We start from the raw sequence: 20154 nt of genomic DNA on the forward strand, positions 1-20154 counted from the left end.
ATACTGAACAGTGCTCTTGTTTCATCTATATACTCTACATTTTGGAGAACCAATAAGGTTCAGGGGTGTTTACAGTGCATAGATTCTATGTGTTAATTTATACCTGGGAGCCATTTAACTTTCACTCAGGCTCCCTAAAGTTCTGTAATGTTATGCCTTAGGTTACTTCTCTCTCAGGCTTTAAGTTCAAATTTCAAGTTAGCGACAACAGTGCGTAATACAATCAAAGTTCACCAATACATTTGCTATGTATACAAATCAGATGAGTCACATACTCGCTAGCTAGTGCTACATTTAAAATGGATTTTCTGCAGAAGAAAACAAAAAAGTGTTAAAGACTCAATGGCCACTGGCTTTTTTTTGTGTATATCAAAAGCTACACAGTGATAAGATATTTAATGCTGTTGACAATGGCAGCGCCAAGCGCTGAAGTCAGCAGACTTTAATTGTTCCACTCACAGTAATTCTTCTGAATGAATCCTTTCCCTTTTAGCTTTGCACTTGTATTAAATAATCTCTAACATTCTTCTTGGCATCAGCTGCAAGCAGCATAAGGCGAGAGAGATGAGAGAAGAGGGGTGGGGGAGCAAGAAAGGAAGAGAGTGGAAAAGAGAAATGTGGGATATACAAGAAGGCCAACAAGCACAATGGGTCTTAGCAACAGAATTTGGATTTATCTAAACGTCTTTCAACCACTTCTCAAAAATCTGTATTTTTTAAGTTTTTAAAACAGAATTGGACTCTTTTTGTACTTCTATAGGCCCATATGTACGCAATGGACAAGCATCCTGGGCTCTTATAACCAACAAAACTGTCTTCTCTTGGCCTAATCATCAATCAATCAATCAATCATCATCTCATAAATAATGCAGTAAAACGAGCTACACGGAGCTACACCTTTCCATTGACTGTAAACACAGTCATGGTGCTCTGACCCCTACAGCTGCTTTCCTAGAGACTTGTTATGTCATCATACCGTGGCCATGGCCCGGCTCTTCTGTCCTCTTTGGGGAGACAGCCCTCCAGGCCTACTGAGACTACAGCTGATCCTCTGCAGCTGGGTCGCCCGGCAGTCACATGCTGCGGGACAGGGCCTAAGGAAGACACGACCCGGGCTGGGCAGGGCCAAGATGGGCTGAAAGAAGCATGAGGGCGGGGGGGCGGGGAGTGCCGAGGATATGTGGGCGGCATGGGGATGGAGAAAAGGGATTTGTGCCCTTTCAGCTCGTCTTCAGCTCTTCATGCTCCACTGACCACGGTAATAGATAAGCACACCCTGCCGCTCTGCATAATGACCGGCTACATCCACTAAACTGTACTGCACCACATCTCCTCGTCTTCCCCTCACCACTGTCTGTTCTTGTTACATATATATATATGTACACACAATGGATATATACATTTTGCAGTCATTTTATCAACAGTGAATGTGCATAACTTTGTTTAGTGTGAGTTAATACTGTACTCAGCTTTCACTGTGAAAGCTTATGGTACACTATATACAGTGTTTGACAGTGCGTGTAGTATAGTGTGTATGTGTGTGTGTGTGTGCATGGGTGTGAATGACAGAGTGGGGGGAGGGAGCAGCATTGGCAGCACCTGTGACCCACACTGCAGTGGAAACTGAGAGCACACCTGAACAGCACCTGGCCACAATCACATCTCAGGTCTGAGGAGGGTCTCTCATGGGATGGAGCATTAGCACATGACACCTGCCCCTGTAAAAACACACTGGGGATGCCAGTGTGATGTGGGATTTGACAACGAAAAGCCTTGAGGAACAATTTGAAATGAAAAGGGAAAAGAATGAAAGAGATAAATGACTCCCTAACGCAGTGTGGTTGTAATGCCTGTTTTGTATCTTAAAAAAGTGCAATGTCACCAAACCAACTCCATGATTCAATTTCTCAAAACCAAGAAATTGATGATCTTTGTACACACAGTTTGTAGACTACCTGCAACTTCAGTCACTTACTGAATGCTAAAATTACACAAATCTTAGGCTCCAGTTTTGTATTATGACCTTTCCCCTGCCCGGAAAGTACAGACAGATACACGGTGTATGATAACCATATGATCTGAGGTATTCACAAAATCATCAGATTACAACTAAAAAGACACAAAAAAGTCTGTGGCCAACTGTATTACTGGCAAAGTACAAAAATAATAAAGGACTGCCATAAAAGCAATAAGCATTTAACAATCATGTTATCAGAGAGGATTTTTTTTTTAAACTGATGAAAATTGAGAATTGGTTCCAGTTTAGAAAAAGTTCCAAATTGCTCAATCCATCAGAATCGTAGCCCTCAGTGCTCATAAATTCCATTTATCCAAGCCAGTATGTTGCCAGAGGAAGGGGTCATGGCAGAGAGGAACAAGTAAACCAAAGAGTGGCTTCATTTCAAAAAGATGTCAATAGTGTCAGTTCTACTGTCTGCAAAATGATAATTTCAAGGAAGGGTGGAAACAGCAGCAATATGTTGAAACATCTTTACATGCAACAAGGCCTTCAATTCCATGAATGCCATGTGTTTGAAACTCAATGCACAAGTGCAGCTGCTTCCCAACCAAACAGCACGTCTGTTAGCGAGGGTAAATATCACGTGTTATACTAACATTAGCGCCATTCAGGCAGGATTAGCAGGTTTTTTTCCTTTTATTAAGAAAACTTAAATGAAGACAAATGCTTACAAATATTCTCCCATTTCATCAATTTCAGATGACAACAGACAGACAGGCTTCTGCTGAAGCTAGCTCTGCCAAACTCTTTCACACTTGCAGTGCAAAACATAAACAGCAGTTAAAGAGCAGAGCTTTTACACACCTCAGTCAGAGGCATGCCCTTTTCCTACTCTGTTTCTACACTGTGTTCAGACTCCAAGATAATGAAACAGTTGCATTGATGCTGATAACCTGTATCTGCCTTTTTTCTCCTCTACACAAAATAATTGATCAGGAATCAAAAGGGGTATTGGGTCAAATTGGATCAATGAGCACAATCAACAATGCCATTGGTATCAATGAACTCTAGTCACTTCCCATACCTACATAAGACTACAACACAGAAATGCTAATTGCAAGTCATATCAACATTAAACACCGTCCTCAACACAGATGGTGAGTCATTGTTGTCTCTCCATTATTTAGTCAGATGAGACTAAATTTGGAGTCTACTGTCAGCTGTGGGTTACAGGCACCTGCGACACCCAATCAAATTCTGCAGGTTCCTACAGTGAAAAGTGATCTATAGCAGCGGGTGAGACAAATGGGACATCAACACAATTGCTCAATCACACTCAGGTGGTCACATTAAGGTCACATGTGTATGTCGACAGGCTGGGAGCAGGATACACGCCGCTGAATGTGTGTGTTGATGACAGCATTAAGCTGATTAGTGTTCATGCAGGGCTAAAGCTGTATGAGTAATATGTGTGAAGCACGCCACAGAAACGTGAGCATGAAAGTACAACTCAGCAGTTGTTTGATATCACGCCCTCAGGCACATGGCTGGAAACAACTGATGTTAAAGCAGTCACCACCACAGTTATGCAGTAGGCGGTACATTAAACCCAACTTTGCATCAACAGGAAAAAGTCAGCTGTCTGTAGCCTATTCATTGATTAAAATAAAATCTTTCTTTGATACCAGCACCATGACTTCGCAGCAGTTTTACAACATAAAAAAAAACGATTTACCACAATTTGATGTTGTCTGTTTGCATTATATCAATTCATAAAAATGTATAAAAGCCAGAATTAAACTGGAAACACGGCCAGCAAACTGTAGGGGAGCAGCATTATTAGATCTTGGTACAAGCACACTGCATGCTTATTGGCTCACTGATGTTGATGAGATTTATTCTTACTGTATCTAAATTTGGTACCTAGTGACAAGGCATTTTGTAAAGTTCTCTACTATTAAAGCAATTTAGTCAGACCAGACCTAATCACAATAAACATGGGCAACCCGTTACAGATGATATTGACATGAGATCAGGCCTTTAGCTCTTGGTCCTTAGAAAATGTATATTTTTGTGTCCATCTTTTTATGTTTGTAAGAGAAAGTGTGACAATGTTACAGAGAGAGAGAGAGAGAGCGTGACAGAGGGTGAGAAAAAATCCACTCAATAACTACAATCATGATGCTTTGAATGTTTTTCACACTTCAGTCATGGTCCTTGCCTGAGTAGCCAAGCCATTCTAAAAACAGACTCGCCTAATTTTCATTTTGAGTTGGCCAATAAAGAGCAGTTTGAAGTACAATACAGAGAGCGAGCCTGTGATGCAGGGTTGACTTATATAAGCAGCAATATAAAGTAAATGACAGATTAATGGTTAGGAGCCATGTCATAAGTCATATGCTTTCCCTTTAAGACATTTCTCTACTTTTCTTTATTCCAATAAGGGACCACAAACTGTGGCCTATGACAGCTGTGAATAGCTACATCAACCCCGTCTGGCTAATTAGTGCAGCAACTTTAAGGCATCATCTGAGGTTAGCCCTGAGAAACATAATGCTTTCTACACTAAGTGGAAAACAATATCAGTCCATTAAGTAAATAATGACAAAAAGGCAAACATTAAGCATTACACACACACACACACACACACACACACACACACACACACACACAATCACAATACAGCGTGAAATAAAAGAAGAGTGCAGCTCTTTCAGTTGTAGCTTATCGCCTGTGGTAATTGCCCAGATTGCTTGAAATCAACCTCCCCCACTGGCTTCCCCTCATTGAGCTGACACCACAAGGAAAAATCTTAGCAGGTAATTAGATCTAACCATTCCTTGTCAGGGCTATGAACTGTTGGCTATCCCCGTGGCTAAACAATTAGAGAGGCTGAATGAGAAACAACCCTCGATTACAAGAACTACAGAGGACCTTAAGCCAAGCATTACTATGTGCAGAAGAGAAGGTGAATTACAACCATCATCAGCTGCACAGGAAGAGAAACTGTGTAAATTAAAAACATAACTGTAATCCTAGAACAGTTGGAGAAAAAACATTTACCTGTTGTCTTAGAGTCTAATTCAATCATGGTTTCAAGCCATTAGTGAATGTGACGCCTTCAGAAACTATAAAACCATCGTTTAAATTTGCCAGCTAATCATTGCAACTATTACACAGAGATACATCAGTGAAATGATGCTCCGTCGTTGCAACAGACGTAACGTGCACCCTAAAATAGGAGTGGTAAAAGTTCTTGTGCGTCTGTGAGGCCACACATATCACACCACTGCAAAACTCTTTGAATGATATGACAGTAGACTGTCGGAGAGCAGCCTCTTTCAACGCATGCAATGTTGGTTGAGGCGAAGGGACTCACATGGCTGAGACTGAAAAAGTTTGTCTATAGTACGCTGTAAGCATGAACATTAGCAAGCAGTGGATGACGTCCTGGTTAGTAAGAGGATTGTGGCGTAAGAGGGAGGGGTTAAGATACATCTGAGGCCCAGACCAGCTGATCCTTAGGCTGTCCTAACGTGGGAGTCGGACTCTGGGGAGAACGTTAACCAGTCAGTGGCTCCCCTGCATTCACACAAAACCCCATTCTTCAGCCTGAAACCCCAATGGAATAAGACCATGCCATGGGTTTGGGGGAAGCGGTCTATTCTCTTTCTGTTTTATATCATTTATTAGTTACTTGGCAAAGAGAATGTGGATTGTACTTACGTAACTACAGACTCTAATTCAATTTACTGTTCAGTTGTTAGAACAGTCTTACCAGAATCTGCAATATTTCATTCACAAGTGGTGTACCCTATCAAGTATTCAAATCTGACATAAGCATTCCTTGCCAGTCATCTAATGCCCTCTATGACTCTCATAAATGAACCAGATGCTGGCTTTTTCTAAACATAATGTATCTAAACAGGAACATGTTTACAGCATAATGTTTACTGTAGCTACATACACACTGACATGATTAATATTTTTCATTGTGTGAAGGGGATTCCTGAGCATAATGAATCATTCTGAGTGCATTTAAAAATCCTGGCAGCATAAATCAGTACATGTGCAACACTTCACTGCACTCGGACTACATGCGCTGTAGAACAAAAACTGATCATTTGTTGTGCGTTGGTATAAGACTACACTCCGTATCAATCTTGTCCAATGCTTTTGTAATCAGATATCATCGTGTGTCTGCCCTGTTGTTGAGAAAAGTTTTAGCAGCAAATCCAGGTCCAGTGTTTCCAAATTTCAACCACATGCAAATCATAACGCACAAGTTACTGCTTGTTACTGTCTGTCTCTGGTTTCTTTTATCTACATTATTACTACTATTTTGACATTTGGTGCGCACTTGTTAGAGGCAGCAGCAGCTTCTTCCACAGAGGGGTGAACAGTGGATTCAATGTAGAGTGGTCTGTTTTCCAAATTGGATCTTAAGAAGTGCTTTTTTTTTCCCTCTAGACTGATGGTCTACATTGTGTTCAACTCCAACTCCAGAGATTATTGAATAAATAAAAATAAATTAAATCTTGAAGCTATTTGTAGTATGGCTGCTCAATCAATAGGTTGTTTGATAACCAGGAGAGAAATGACTTCACTAAAACAAGGACTGATATTTCTGGCAACAGCAAAAGAAAGGACTTTAGTCAGTGTTTTTTCCAACGGAAATTTCTAATCAGTGTTGAATTTTCTAATACAAAGCAGGGTTTAGATCCACTGTGCTGATAAACTAAACATATCCATGTAAACATGGAAAACATGTCATTAGGGTTATGAATTGGGCACTTCCTATCAGGAACAATATGTTAAACAATAGGCAGGAAGAGGACCTGATGACCCTAAAGCACCGAGCTGACCTTTGGCCCCTGTGGAGTCTTCATTATTCTGGAGCTGATCGTTGTCCATAGGTTCAGCAATAATGTTTATCTGGTTTACTCTCAGCAGACCACATCAGTATCACATTGAATTAACGGTGGAGGATGTTAGTGAGACAAACATCTCTCACTGGTCTTTCAGACTAGCAAATCAGTGATGTCATCCATTTATCCATTTAGAGTAAGCCTTTGCTTTCCTTTTATATAAGCAAAAGATGGGCCGACAAGTCCTGTGTGGTTTCAGTGCTTACATTTAAAAAGAATAACAGTAAAACTGGTAAGATTTTTGTTTGTCTTTCTGTGATCCTTGGTATTCTACTTTTCTCCTTTTATTTACAAACAGACTACCGACAAGTTATTTCATCACACAAAGTGGATAATATCATCACAATATCAGAATTTTACACTTCAATACAATGCTATAATAAAGAAGCCACAGTCGATACCTGTTACGATACCACAGTAATTTGATAATTTCTTTCCCTTTTTTGACGGTACAACTATAATGTCTAGTTTTTAATTTGAGCACTATGGTTTATGTAATGCTTTTCTTTGATGCAATATATATCTCTACATTATATTTATACTGTCCATCTTTTGACTCACCTGCTGAAGCACGTTACCAAATTTACCAAATGGTTGCATCATCAGGTCAATTATAGGAATGCCTCCTGAACAGCTGTCGTTCAGCAGTTTAGCTTTTGAAAACATGCTGAAATCGCATATCTGCTATCATATAATTTTGTGTTTGGTTTGTTTACTTCCACACAACAAACGCACAAGAGTCCTCTTGGAGGCAGACATTTCCAAGCGGTCTCAGTTCAGTTTTTTTGTTCCACACCAGGGTTTAACTGACAGCTTTCACACCAGCCCAAATGAACCAACCATGAGGCAAACGCACAAGGGCATATTTTAGCATAGCTGCACGATGAGCCATGCTTGAAGGTAAAGAGATCACTAACGTCAACTTAACATTAATAGCAACTGTACTAAGATTACAGTAGCTGTCTTGGAAGGTGGGGTACTGAGGGGTATTGTCTAACCCCTCCACAAGCAAACCTTTTGCTTAAAATCTCACCCAAGAGTTTCAAACACCTGAAGGGACAACAGAAACTGTTTTGTATGCTGTGTAACAACAACCTGAGATGTTGAGATGCTAACTGACTTGAAACAACCCATTCAGCAGTTCAGAAACTGTAGTGACTGACTGCATTCAAACATCACTATAACTACAGCAGAGAGACTGAACTATGTCTTTCACTGTTGCATGGTTGTTCTACCCTGTTCATTGATGAGGAATAACCCTATAGTCATTATTTAATGAATAAACTGAAGACCCCATAAAAATATGTAAACCAGGTATTACTGTGGAAGAACTATGTAATAAGACCATACTCATTTTGAATTCCATGCCTGAGATAAGCACAGGCTATTCCAAGTTCACAATGATGCTGTCTAAATCTACCATATAACTGCAACAGATCACTTCCATATTCTTCTGAAGCTCGTAACCATAATTTCAGCCGCAGTTGAAAAAGTATGTGTGTGAAACAGTCCTGTGATCAATTACAAGAAAGATAACATTTTGTTTCAATTCAGCAGCACCCATTTGCAAACTAATCGCTTTGCTTGGAAACCAGTCTCCATGGCCATTACATTATGAGCTGAGATGTAGTTAGCCATAAAACAGTCAAGTGGTAACACATCACAATGATGCCAGGCCAAAGAGCTGGATTACACACAGCTTTTAATTGTTGTAATATGAGAATATTTTGCAAGTCTGTAACAAAGTGTGTTGTTGCAAAAAGGTGGTGCTTTTTGTAACATACACATATTTGTGTTTACGAGGAAAATATACACACTAACAGGCATTACAAATTGGCAGAAGGTGGATCTTTAGTGTATTTATTGTTAAAAAATAAAAAAAAAACTCAATAAACTACCAGCTATCAGGCCAACACACCTAAACCCAGCTGAGTCAGTCACAAACATGTAAATAAATGTGTGGATTTTTTTTTTTTTTTAAACCACATCATCACCATAATCATCACCATAATGTATGGTGGCAAAAAATACTCCCTTTAGCGGTGACACAGAGTCTACGAAAACTATTAACAAACCTGAAAAGTCAAAACAGATAGAGAGATAAAATAGAGCTAAAATAATGAGAAGTGGCTGAATCATTAATCATCCAGCTTCTGCAACTTTAAGTAGTAGGAGAACATAAGCTTAACCAGTCCTACAGTATTTAAAAAAGTCCAACCACAAACACTAACAATTACAGAATCATTATGTCTTGTATGAAAAAAATTAGAATTAAAATATTCACTTTTAAATAATTAATAGTGTTAAACAACACAGTTTGAAATCCATTTAAAAGAACATGATGGGTGGTGTCGATGAAGGGGTACTAATTTGACAGGGCTGCGGGGGCACATCAGTCCAAAAAGGTTACGAATCACTGATCTAAGGAACAGTTGAACAAAAAGAAGCCAATACTGCTCGAAACATTTTATAGAAAATGAAGAAATAGAAAACAAACGGTGGTCCAGTCAAGCAATCAATGAGGACAAGCATGATTTGATTCTCGTGTGAGAAGGTCTTTGATAAAGATGTCTGTTTAACCCCACACTCAAAATCACTACCCTGCTGCCGATGGAAGTTGCTGGGGGCGATTTTGATGTCTAGGAGACAGCTTCTTATGACGGAAAGCTATACTGATGGCGTGACTTCTAGCCTGGGGGAGGGTCATCACAGGAGGAAGAGGGAGATACAGAAAGGGGAGGGGGTTCACGGGAGGAAATAAAGACAGCAGGAGATGGGGAGGGGGGAAGAATAGCCCTGTAGCCTGACAAGCCTTTCAGTGCTGCTACCTCAAGACGCATGATGTGCCTTACCCTCAATCAGGCAACTGTTATTAACAGGACGTCTTTCTACTACCAAAGGGCATGTGAGGGGTGAGCTGAAGAGAATCACTTACTTACCCATTATGTTCGAGTTCATAAAAGGTGTTGGGGACAATCCTTCATGGGACACTAATCGACTGTCACTCAAATGATCGGCGTAATGAGGGCTGTCTGCGAAACCCTGGGGGAAGAGATCAGAATATTAAGCACATTATTGGGAAACTTCACTAATTGAGTGATATGGCATACCACTAATTAGTGAGAGGAGAGCACAACTGGGCGGTTATGCAAATAAACTGCCCCCTTTCACGTGTATAATTCTCCAAGCAAATTAACGAAAAAGTAAAACGTTGTCATTGCTAAAATGATATGAAAATACAATTTTCTTGCTTTAATTTTATTTTATTAATATTAATATTATTAATTACTATCATTTAATTGTTTTATTAACATTAATTATTTTACTTCCCTTGTCTTGGTTGATGTCTGATTTTTTCTTTTGTAAAGTACTTGGAGCAGCATGACAGGTGTTATGAAAATAAAGTTTACTAGTATTATTATTATGATGATGATTATTATTTCATTTACAGATCACACCTTCAAACAGACTTAAACGTGTCTGTACCATATTGAGATTATAAAAAATAAATAAAGAAATTGTTTTATATTCTAAATCATTGTGAGACACCTCTGTACAGGTGATAATGTGCTCTCACATAGGATGTCAGCTGATGCACAGCTTAGATCATGGCCATCTTTTTCTTTAGAAAAAGGGGCAAAATGCTCTTCTTACGGAATATCTGTGCTGTAAATTCAAGACGCTACTAAATTCCTTCTCATATGAACTTCATGTTGCCAACTTATCACCAGAGTGCAGTAGACATTTGTAAGTGTGTGCTGGACCTGTAGGAACCTTTGCTTTATATTTATTACAAAAGATCTATATAACAAACGCGACCTGAACTCAATACATTTATTTTTGTTTTTTGATTCTACCATCTTATCTATTATGATAACAGGTTTATATACCAGCCCACACTTCATAGGAGAGCGTTGTTATATAGAGGGCAAGAAACAGAGGGATGCAATCCTACATCATTCTCAGGTACCTGCAGCTTAAAAAAAATTGCATTTTTCTCCTGCAGCTTAACAGCGCCTTTTCATGACAGTTATCAGCTTCAGGGGCTTAGGTCTAAATATCGGTCACAGTATGGTTTTTGAAAACTTGGGGTCCCATGTAATAAAAGATACTCCGTTACAGTGCTAATCCCAAGCCCTGTGAAAATCCTCCTGTGCTCCAGTCAAATACATCTCCCCAAACTACATTAACTCCCACCAGAGGGACCGAGCAGCAGTGGGCTTGCATTTCTATAGAGCTATTTTCACCAACTCATACCCTTTGCATTCAACATACAGTAAAAAAAGTAAATCTTATTATCCATCTTTTTTTTGTGAGTGGATGGTGATGGAGTAATTTCAAAGGCAGTGGAGTGTTGTGCTGCGTCGAGGGAATCCTCAGAGATTCCCTATTGTGCTCCTGCCAGGCCGCACACACTGTTAATCACACCATGAACAGACTCAATAACAACAACAGCCCCATGAGAGGCTCTAGCAAACTAACACACACACACACTTACACATACACAGCTCACGTAAGCAAGCAAAAAAACATTTCCTCTCTCAAGCAGCAAAACAAGGAAAATGCTTCGAACTACAAACTTAAAGGAGTTGTTCACCATTACAGGAAATATACTTATTCACTTTATGGTGAGTTATATGTAAAGACTGATACTCTTTTCATATTTGTCCGTCAAATATAAGGCTACAGCCAGCAGTCAGTTAGCTTAGCTTAGCATAAAGACTGGAAACGCGGGGGAAACAGCCGGGTTCAAACAAAAACACCTACAAGCGCCTCTAAAGATCACTAATCAACATGTTAAATCTTGTTTGATAGGAACAAAACCATAAGTGTAAAAATTTCCTGGAGATCCCTGCTGGTTTTCTCTGTTTCCCCCAAGAAATAGCCTACAACATGGCCCCACATAAAATGGAGAATTGTCATGTTTATGCCTTGGTTCTTGTCCAGATTTTGAAACAAATGAGATATAGCACGTAGCCTTATATCTAATGGAAAGATATGTGAGCGGTATTGATCTTATCATCTAACTTTCCACCAGAAACAGAATAAGCATATTTTGCAAAATGTCAAACTATTCCTTTAACTAAATATTAGAAAGCACTTGACGCTTGAATGAACACTTGACGCTTTGATTGTTAGGACTGCCACTGTCAATTCAGGCTCAGTTTGTGTGTATGTGTGTGTGTGTGTGTGTGTGTGTGTGTGTGTGTGTGTGTGTGCGTGTCACTGCAACCACACTGTTTGCTCCTCTGGGACTGCTAGATCATCAATCACAGATCCTTCATCATTCCCAAACACTGGTGGCCTACATCTATCCAAGACACTAACACACGCTGTCATCGCTGCCACGGGGCCACGTTGGCACTACTGGCTAAACAACTGTCAGATCAGCAGTGGCAGCATGCAGGTCGGAGCTCACGCCTTGTCCCCCAATCATTCGCCACAGCGTTTAAAAAAGTCATCTCTTCCACACTCAGGTGAACGTGGGGCTGCATGTGGCAGCTTGGGAAGCGATGATTTAGTCCTGATGGATGCGTGTGGGGTCGAGTATCAAGTTGGGGCAGGGCACTGGGGAAGTGGGGGTTGTCGTGCAATGGCAGTGGGCACAGCCCAGACTGTCAGACCGCCAGCCTACAGCCACAGCTGCCCAGGATACAGCGGCTGGCTGGGAGCCAAGGTCAGCACGGCAGGGCTCGGGACTGTTCACAGTTGACTGATCACACACTCGTAGCTCACCAGCTCAAACAAGCTCAGGGACAAGACTGAACTCCCTTTGTAACAGACTAAAGGATGAAGCACTAAGGATTTCTTCAGACAGCCTTGGACAGGTATTGTGAATAGATCACGATTTAGCAAATTTTATAAAATAGTTCCCATTTTTTAATCAATTATTGGATTCTCATTTAATAAAGTGATAGAATGAAACTATTCATTCCTAGAAACCTCTTAATATCCACGGGTAATATTTTCATCTCAGAGAAGAATAATATCTGTTCTGTTCCACAATGCAATGTTTCTGCTACCACTGCCTTTCAAAATCAAGGAAAAGTAGAGAATGACAGAGAGGTCTCCACAGCACAGCAGACCTATCTGGGAATCTCAGGGACACAATCATAACAAATATGCAGAAACATAAAAAAGACACCGTCGTTTTCATTGGTTCTTTAAAATCTAAAGGGGTGAAATGGTTTCAGATTATCAATAGGTGTGCAGTCAAATCTTCCATATACTTCATAATGATAACAAAACTGGGACTGCACAGACATTGTCATATTTATCTGCTTATCTCACTTTTTTTTTACAATTTCTTTTACACTTAAAAGCAGCTTCAGCTGAAACGCTCCTCAAATCTCATCTATAGAGCACCTAACTCAGCTCCACTTTTAGTCACGTGACTCCACAAATGTCACACCGAGTCTGCAAATTATCAATCAACACTCTTAATCAAACAAAGCGTTTCCTTTGATTTAATGTTTATCAATTCATGATCAACATCCATAATAATATACTGCTTTTCTCTGAATCTAATTTTCCCACCATTCTCAGGGTTCAGTATATCTGTGACACTGTCAGAACTGTGGCGTGAATTGTCAGTCCTGAAATGCATTTTTTTCAGATAATTAAACAGATTATTGTTGACTACTGAGGTTCACGACAAATGCCACTCACTTCTTGAAGTAGAACATACATATGAAGGAATATTTTATAAGGTATATAAATCAAGCCTGTATCAGTATAAGGTGTGTATGCAGCTGTGTGAGACTGAGACTGTGACATGCGATTGTTTGCATGCACGCCTTATGGAGGTGCAAACAGCTGTCTGCTGGCTGATGCGGTGCCTTGCAATGTCAGAAACACTCATTTATATGCACCTGGAGCAAAGATATCTCAAGCGTCTCTGTCTTATAATTCAAATAAAGCTGCCTATGTTACCATAGCCTGTAGATGTTCATTCGGGAAGGGCACAGAGAAATAAACAAGGTAACGCAGCCCGAGTGGCTCTGACATTTAACTGAATTCTAATAGAAAGTGACAGGAGATTGACATTAAATGAAATTCATACAGGGCATCTAGAACAACCAATGTGTGAGGGACAAACAAACAGGGGGGAGAGCTGTTCACACTTGCTCACACAAACAGTGAAATGTTCTCACGAAAACAGAACAATAGAGATGCAGTTTCCATATGCACACTTTGTTCTATATCATACAAATGAAATGCTGAAAATATTTTGAGGACATGAGTTCCCCTTTAAAAAAGCTATATTATACTAATATAAAAATAGGTTTCCAGTGAGAGTAAACTGTTAACTGTATAATAACTGCCTCACTTCTCTAACCTTGTTTTAGTTTCTGTTCCCACGAGCCTCCAAGCTGTGTGAGTTTCTCTTCCCCTCTCTTTCTTAATCATTTTCTCTCTTTCATAGTGAGGCCAGTCATCTTTCAGGTTTCCAGGGTAGAGTGGAGGTCGCGCGGCTCAGTTCCCACCTATTTGCTGACACCTGAACTTTCTCACCGTCCTCTTGGATCCACATACTTCACATATGTTCTATAATGTGCATTTATTTTTTGTTGGTCTGTTCTGCAACATCTCCTACATCTCTGTCCATTCTGAGAGAGGGATCCCTCCACTCTCTCTGGCCCCTGCCCACTGACTACAGATGAGAAATGAGCTATATCTGGTGCAATAAATGTTTTGTGTCTTGTCCCTGTTAAATGCAGAACAATAATTAAAAATAATGAATTGCTAAAATTCATGTCATTAATTCATCCATTGTTTTAAAAGATGTAATATGCAGCATCTCTGCATGAAAAACGTCTATAAACGACTAGAATAATGTTATACATTATTTGAGTTGTGTACTTACATTATCCTAAACAATGTTTACATAGTGTTCAGCGTTCTATGTTCAAACTAAGAGAAATCTGTCATTTTTATTCAAGGTAATGGTGTGTTTCATTTAGTCGCCAGTCAGTAGCATCATATCCCCTTTGCTACAACTTCCAAGCAAACGATGATACGGCAGTGAGAGAGAAGGAAGTCAGCAAATTAGCCTGCGAGCAACTCCAGCCACTCTGTTGTTTTTTTGTTTTTTGAAAAAATTCTATTCCTGTTAGCTGCATGGTCTGTTGCCAAAGCTGTCCCCAAGAAGATAAGGGGCAAGAAGAGAGGTAAAGTGAGGTTAAATATTGGTGTGGCATTTCCAAAACAGAGCTTCATGACAAACTAGGACTGCAGAGAGAAGCCGATCTCCCACGTATACTATCAGACAGGTAAACACACAGTTAGTTGGCGTTAGTGAAATAACGGTTTCTGCCTGACTCACGTTAGAGAGACTTATGCTGAAAACCTGAATCAGATTCTGATTCAGACAGATTTTCACTGACAATAGTGGTGAAGACAACAACAATGATCTCATGATCCCCTGTTACCCTGAATCTTACCATCAGATAGTAGCTTAGTGCCATTTGTAGTGGCAAATATAATTGACAGTAAGCAGACCTCTGCAACATACACAAAGATGCTGAGGATGTATAAACCCTTTGTAAACACAGGAGTACAATTTGAACACAGAGCTTTCAGCAATCATGTCTTGTAGTTTAAGACAGTTTACTTCTGCTGGCATTTACAGAATATGACTGGCAGGTAGAGGGACAAACCAATGGCCTTGGAGGTCTGCCAAATGGAGGTCAGTGACTTCCATTCAAACACGGCTTAAAAACATGAATCACCTGGAGAGTCACTGCATCAGCTTGTTTCGCCAATGTTGACAGAAAGGTTTCAAATGCATGAACAACAATAAGTTCTCACCCCTAATTAGAGCTGAATCAATTAGTCCATTAATTGATTAGTTGATTAACAAAAATTGAACTGGCAACTATTTTGGTATTTTACTAATTATTTCAGTAGTTTTTCCAAGCGAAAAAACACCAAGAATTCTGGCTCCAGATTCTCAGATTTGCTACTTCTATTTTATATCTATATGTATTATAGCAATGAAATAAATATTAAGATATTTACATGTATGGAAAGAGACATGTTGGTGTTACTTTTATTTACACTTTTTTTGACTTAGAGTTTAGTTTTTTTAGATAATGTAAATAATCCTTAGTTAATGATATTTCCTTCACACTCAAAGTTGATGTTTTGACATTCAAGATCCATTTTTAGAGTCTTTAAAACACTAGCAAACAGCGCTGGGATGAAATCTGTAGTGTACCTGTAGCTCCTATTTCAGCAAAGTGTAGTTTTTATGTTTGTCCATAAGTCATCCTCTTTATGACACATTTTCTTCACATTTTACATCATAATGATCAAAAGAAAATGTACTTCCTGAATAGCCTGAAACAACTGGTCACATGCTAACTGCTGAAAATGAAAAACATCTCTGGGGACATTCAAATATTTTCCTTCTCAGAAATCTAAAAATATATTCATCTATTAGTAAAAAGAAGCTTGACCCCAAAATAAAATGAGATTTTCCCTACCAACTGTATAACATATTATATTGAATAAAAAACACTCAATTCCAGCACCCATGAGAACATTAACGACCCCCTTCTGTCACCAAGAAATGTGTCTATTACAGGTCATACCACCTGACTGAGATAAGGTGAGACTAAAACATTGTGAATGTACCGCTTTGATGTAATGAGTGTTAAATGATGTGCTGTGGAGCAGAAAGGTCATTCGAAGGCGTTAAGGTGTGGGTCTTCTTACCCGGGAAGACTCATAGGAGGGACTGGACTCGCCACCTGGGGCCCAAGACGCTTGGTTGGTCCGCTCCTCCATACCTGTCAGAAAGAGAGATGCACAACTCAGTCAGCTAGTCAAGATTACTCACACAGTCAACGTACATACAGTAAATCTACGTTCTCTGCGTGTGTCTCTCTCACACACGCAGACACGATGGAGAAGTTGTCGAACAACGGATCCACAAAAACAATACTGGTCATGACGCACACAAGTTTAGCAGTGTTCCTGTATGTTTTCAGTTTCCCTGTATTGTACATTAAATAGAAAAAATCCTACAGTTTATACTAATAAGCGTTTTCCACAGGTTCCCTGAATGTTACTTTGCAAGAGAAAAGGAAGGTCTATGTTCAGGTTTTTAAAATAACGGCAGTATAGGTGAAACCATCAGTCGATTTAGTGACTGACAGAGAATTAACTGGCAAGTGTTTTGATAACTGCACTAAGGTCAAATATTTGTTTTTAACAGCTTCTTGAATGTGCATATTTTCTGCTTTTCCTCATTTGATATTATTGTAAAGAATGTTTTTTTGTATTGGACAGTTGTATTGGACATGTGTCATGTTGACTTTTTTCCCCATTTTCTGACATTTTATAGGAAAATTGCTTAATCAAGGAAATTAAACTAATTGATGAAAATAATAGTTAATTGCAGCCCTAATTGGCAACCAAAACATGTCAGGCCAGCAGCTCAGAATATTTTAACTGACACACCTCACAGACAGTCAGTAGTCAGTAGTCAGAGTCAGAGTCAGAGTAATACTGAAATTCACTTTTCAGAGGTGATATGTTGGCAACACAGATATTACAATACTTACAGCAGGCCAGCTATATGTTATATCTAAGGTCTGATCAACATCTCACTCAAGTGCAAACTGTAACTGTCAAATGAATGACATACTGTATTATCTCCCCTCTAAACTGGCATGACAGTGATGTAACTCTACAGTTATATTTTCTTTTTCCATCCCCAAAATTATTTAGAAAAATGTCTAATTAGTATCATCAAAGGTTCATGACACAAAAAAATATTTTCCATTGTGTCATTTAGTTTCCTTTGCATAAATTATGGTCAGAAAAAAGCCTTCTTTTATGTGCTTCACTGAACCAAAAAACTACTTACAACTTCATGATTTGGCACTGATGTATGCCAGGCTACTTTTAGACAGCTGAGCACTAAAACCTAATAATTCATTTTTCAATGAAAGAAAACCTCAATGTTTCAAAAGTCAAACAGATAAACAAAATCAATAACTCCAACCAACTGCAAAACAAGACCATCTGGCATATATTGAAAAATTTGATATCTGATCTTTAGAATCTAATTTATGTGATACAGTCTGTAAACATATTCGATGCCTCAATTCTTGTTGCTGTTTGAAACAATATTGTGTTGCAGTGAAAGCCACAGTTATTGATTGTCCCTGTTGTAATTTCATCTTTCTCAGGAAAATGCAATACCCTTTGTTCATTTTTAACTTCAAATAAAAAAATATCAGATTTAAAGAAATTGTGTATGCTCAGAAAAAGAGTAATATAGCAAACAACAAACACAGTTTTTCAATATTAAAAACATTTTTAAGTTTGAAATGTAACAAATTATAGGCGCTGTGGTGCCTCCATGCAGTACAGTTAAGCGTACAATGCTCGAAACAGAATTTACACGACTGAAACAAACAACTCCAATTAAAGCAGAAGTAAAATCTGCACAACAAAAGCAGGAAAAGCTTGTAATCACAGATCAAAACAGGTTGACTAGTTCCAAGTCAAATAATAGCTCAGAAAGCAGCTTGATTATAGCTATTGATTTCATTTAACTAGGTCCAATGCTGTTCAACTGGTACTTCTGTTGCATCAATTAATCTATTCATTTTAAACTGAGCACTTTAATATTGAAGAGAAATGATGGAAAAACAGTGTGATATTATCCTGAGGTACTTGTATCTCTTAAGGTAAAACAATACCTATTCTGAGATGTAATAAATTACACATTTAGCTGACAGACTAGATGACAGTTTTGTAGTATTACTCTAAATTCATTTCCAGCCGTCATGCTGCCAATCAATTCTTAGTCAGAAATCTAATTATACACTTAAGCAGAAAGTCAGCCGCATTTTTCAAACCAGAAGTCATACACCACTGAGCAGACACATAGATAAGTTTCATCCTGACAAACATGTTGTTTTGCCACTAGCACACTGCAGATTCATTTCCTCTTTATAAGTCTTCACAATTACTATCAGTGGCTTAATGGAAATCAGCGGCTTAAAGGAAAAAAATACTTTCATCATTTGGCAGCATTATCATCCACACTCATAGCTGTGGTAGAGATTTAACTTCTACTTGTGTTGCTAATAGTACATTAGCAACACAATCAAGCACTTTGGTATTGTGACAAGACCAATGTGACATATTGTAGCCCAACTGAGACCTTTTTCACACTGAATGCAACAATGGTCAATGCTCTCTCTCTCTCTCTGGGCCACTGGCTGTCATCTCGTCCGATTACCATCTCCTACCAGGGCTCAAGGGTCCCCTCTCTTCTCTAAGCACGGACAGGCAGCACAATAAGATTACTCACTGACAAGAGGAAACAGGAAAATGCACTGGCTGTAATTTAGGTAAAATGAAATGGGAGACAAAAGGTGGCTAAACTAGCAAGTATCTGATGAGGATACACTCAGTTGTCAGTTTATTAGGTACACCAAGATAGAACTAATACAGCCTAATATGACTATCTTGCAATAAGTCCAGCGTTCATGAATGTTATTATGTTCAGTTTTTGTTGAAACTGAGGAATCAAGAGGTGTTGATTCAACTGTGGTTTTTATTCTGTGACATTTGACAAAGGTTTACAAGATATCATATGTGGCTATATTTAAATCCATGTGCACAGATATTATTAGACATAACTCTGCTGTGTGGAATTCTCTATCACACATTCCATGTATGACAATGAAGATAAAAATGTCAAACTATATATTTGATTTCAAAAGATCAAGATGAATAAAACTGGTATGATGATGCCATCTTTATCTAAGCAGTTGTAAATGTCCTGTAAACCTGCAGTAACAGTTTGATGGACAATGGTTTGATGGCTCCTCCCGTCTCTGCTGGATCATTCATAAACAGCTGCACCCTCCCCAAGCTCCTATTTCAGCAAAACATCATCCAACAGAGAGATTCTTCTTCTCTTTATAAATGATAAAAGTCTTGTTTGAGTGAAACTGATGAAATAGTCCTGATGAGAGATCATGCAACATGGCTGAAGCTTTGCAAACCTTACTGACAGTTGGCAAGAATTTGCTTTGCCCACCTGGGTCCGTGTAGCCGTGATGATATCAACAACACTGTCCTATCAATGAGTTACCCGTCAGTCAGTCAGTCCGTATAACTTCATGTTTATTCCGCTTGGTTCGTTTGTTCAAAAGAAAAAGTCTGAAAATGAACCAGACCAGAACTACTGAATCGAACTGCAGGTGCACAAGTACACATTTTGCATAAAATGATTAA

The 20154-nt window shown here is 39.0% G+C and overlaps 1 protein-coding gene across 1 annotated transcript in view; it reads right to left on the minus strand.

Moving 5' to 3' along the window:
* The window catches only part of tcf12 (transcription factor 12), a 76923-nt gene that overhangs the window by 48863 nt on the left and 7906 nt on the right, over window positions 1-20154 (minus strand). Inside the window, exons 3-4 of the mRNA XM_070846315.1 lie at window positions 16609-16682; window positions 9828-9930 (exon numbers count right to left, since the gene is read on the minus strand). Of these exons, the coding sequence (XP_070702416.1) occupies window positions 9828-9930; window positions 16609-16682 (177 nt within the window). The remainder of the gene's footprint in view (window positions 1-9827; window positions 9931-16608; window positions 16683-20154) is intronic.

This window comes from Pempheris klunzingeri, chromosome 1 (assembly GCF_042242105.1).
Source record: "Pempheris klunzingeri isolate RE-2024b chromosome 1, fPemKlu1.hap1, whole genome shotgun sequence".
Classification (NCBI taxonomy): Eukaryota; Metazoa; Chordata; class Actinopteri; order Acropomatiformes; family Pempheridae; genus Pempheris; species Pempheris klunzingeri.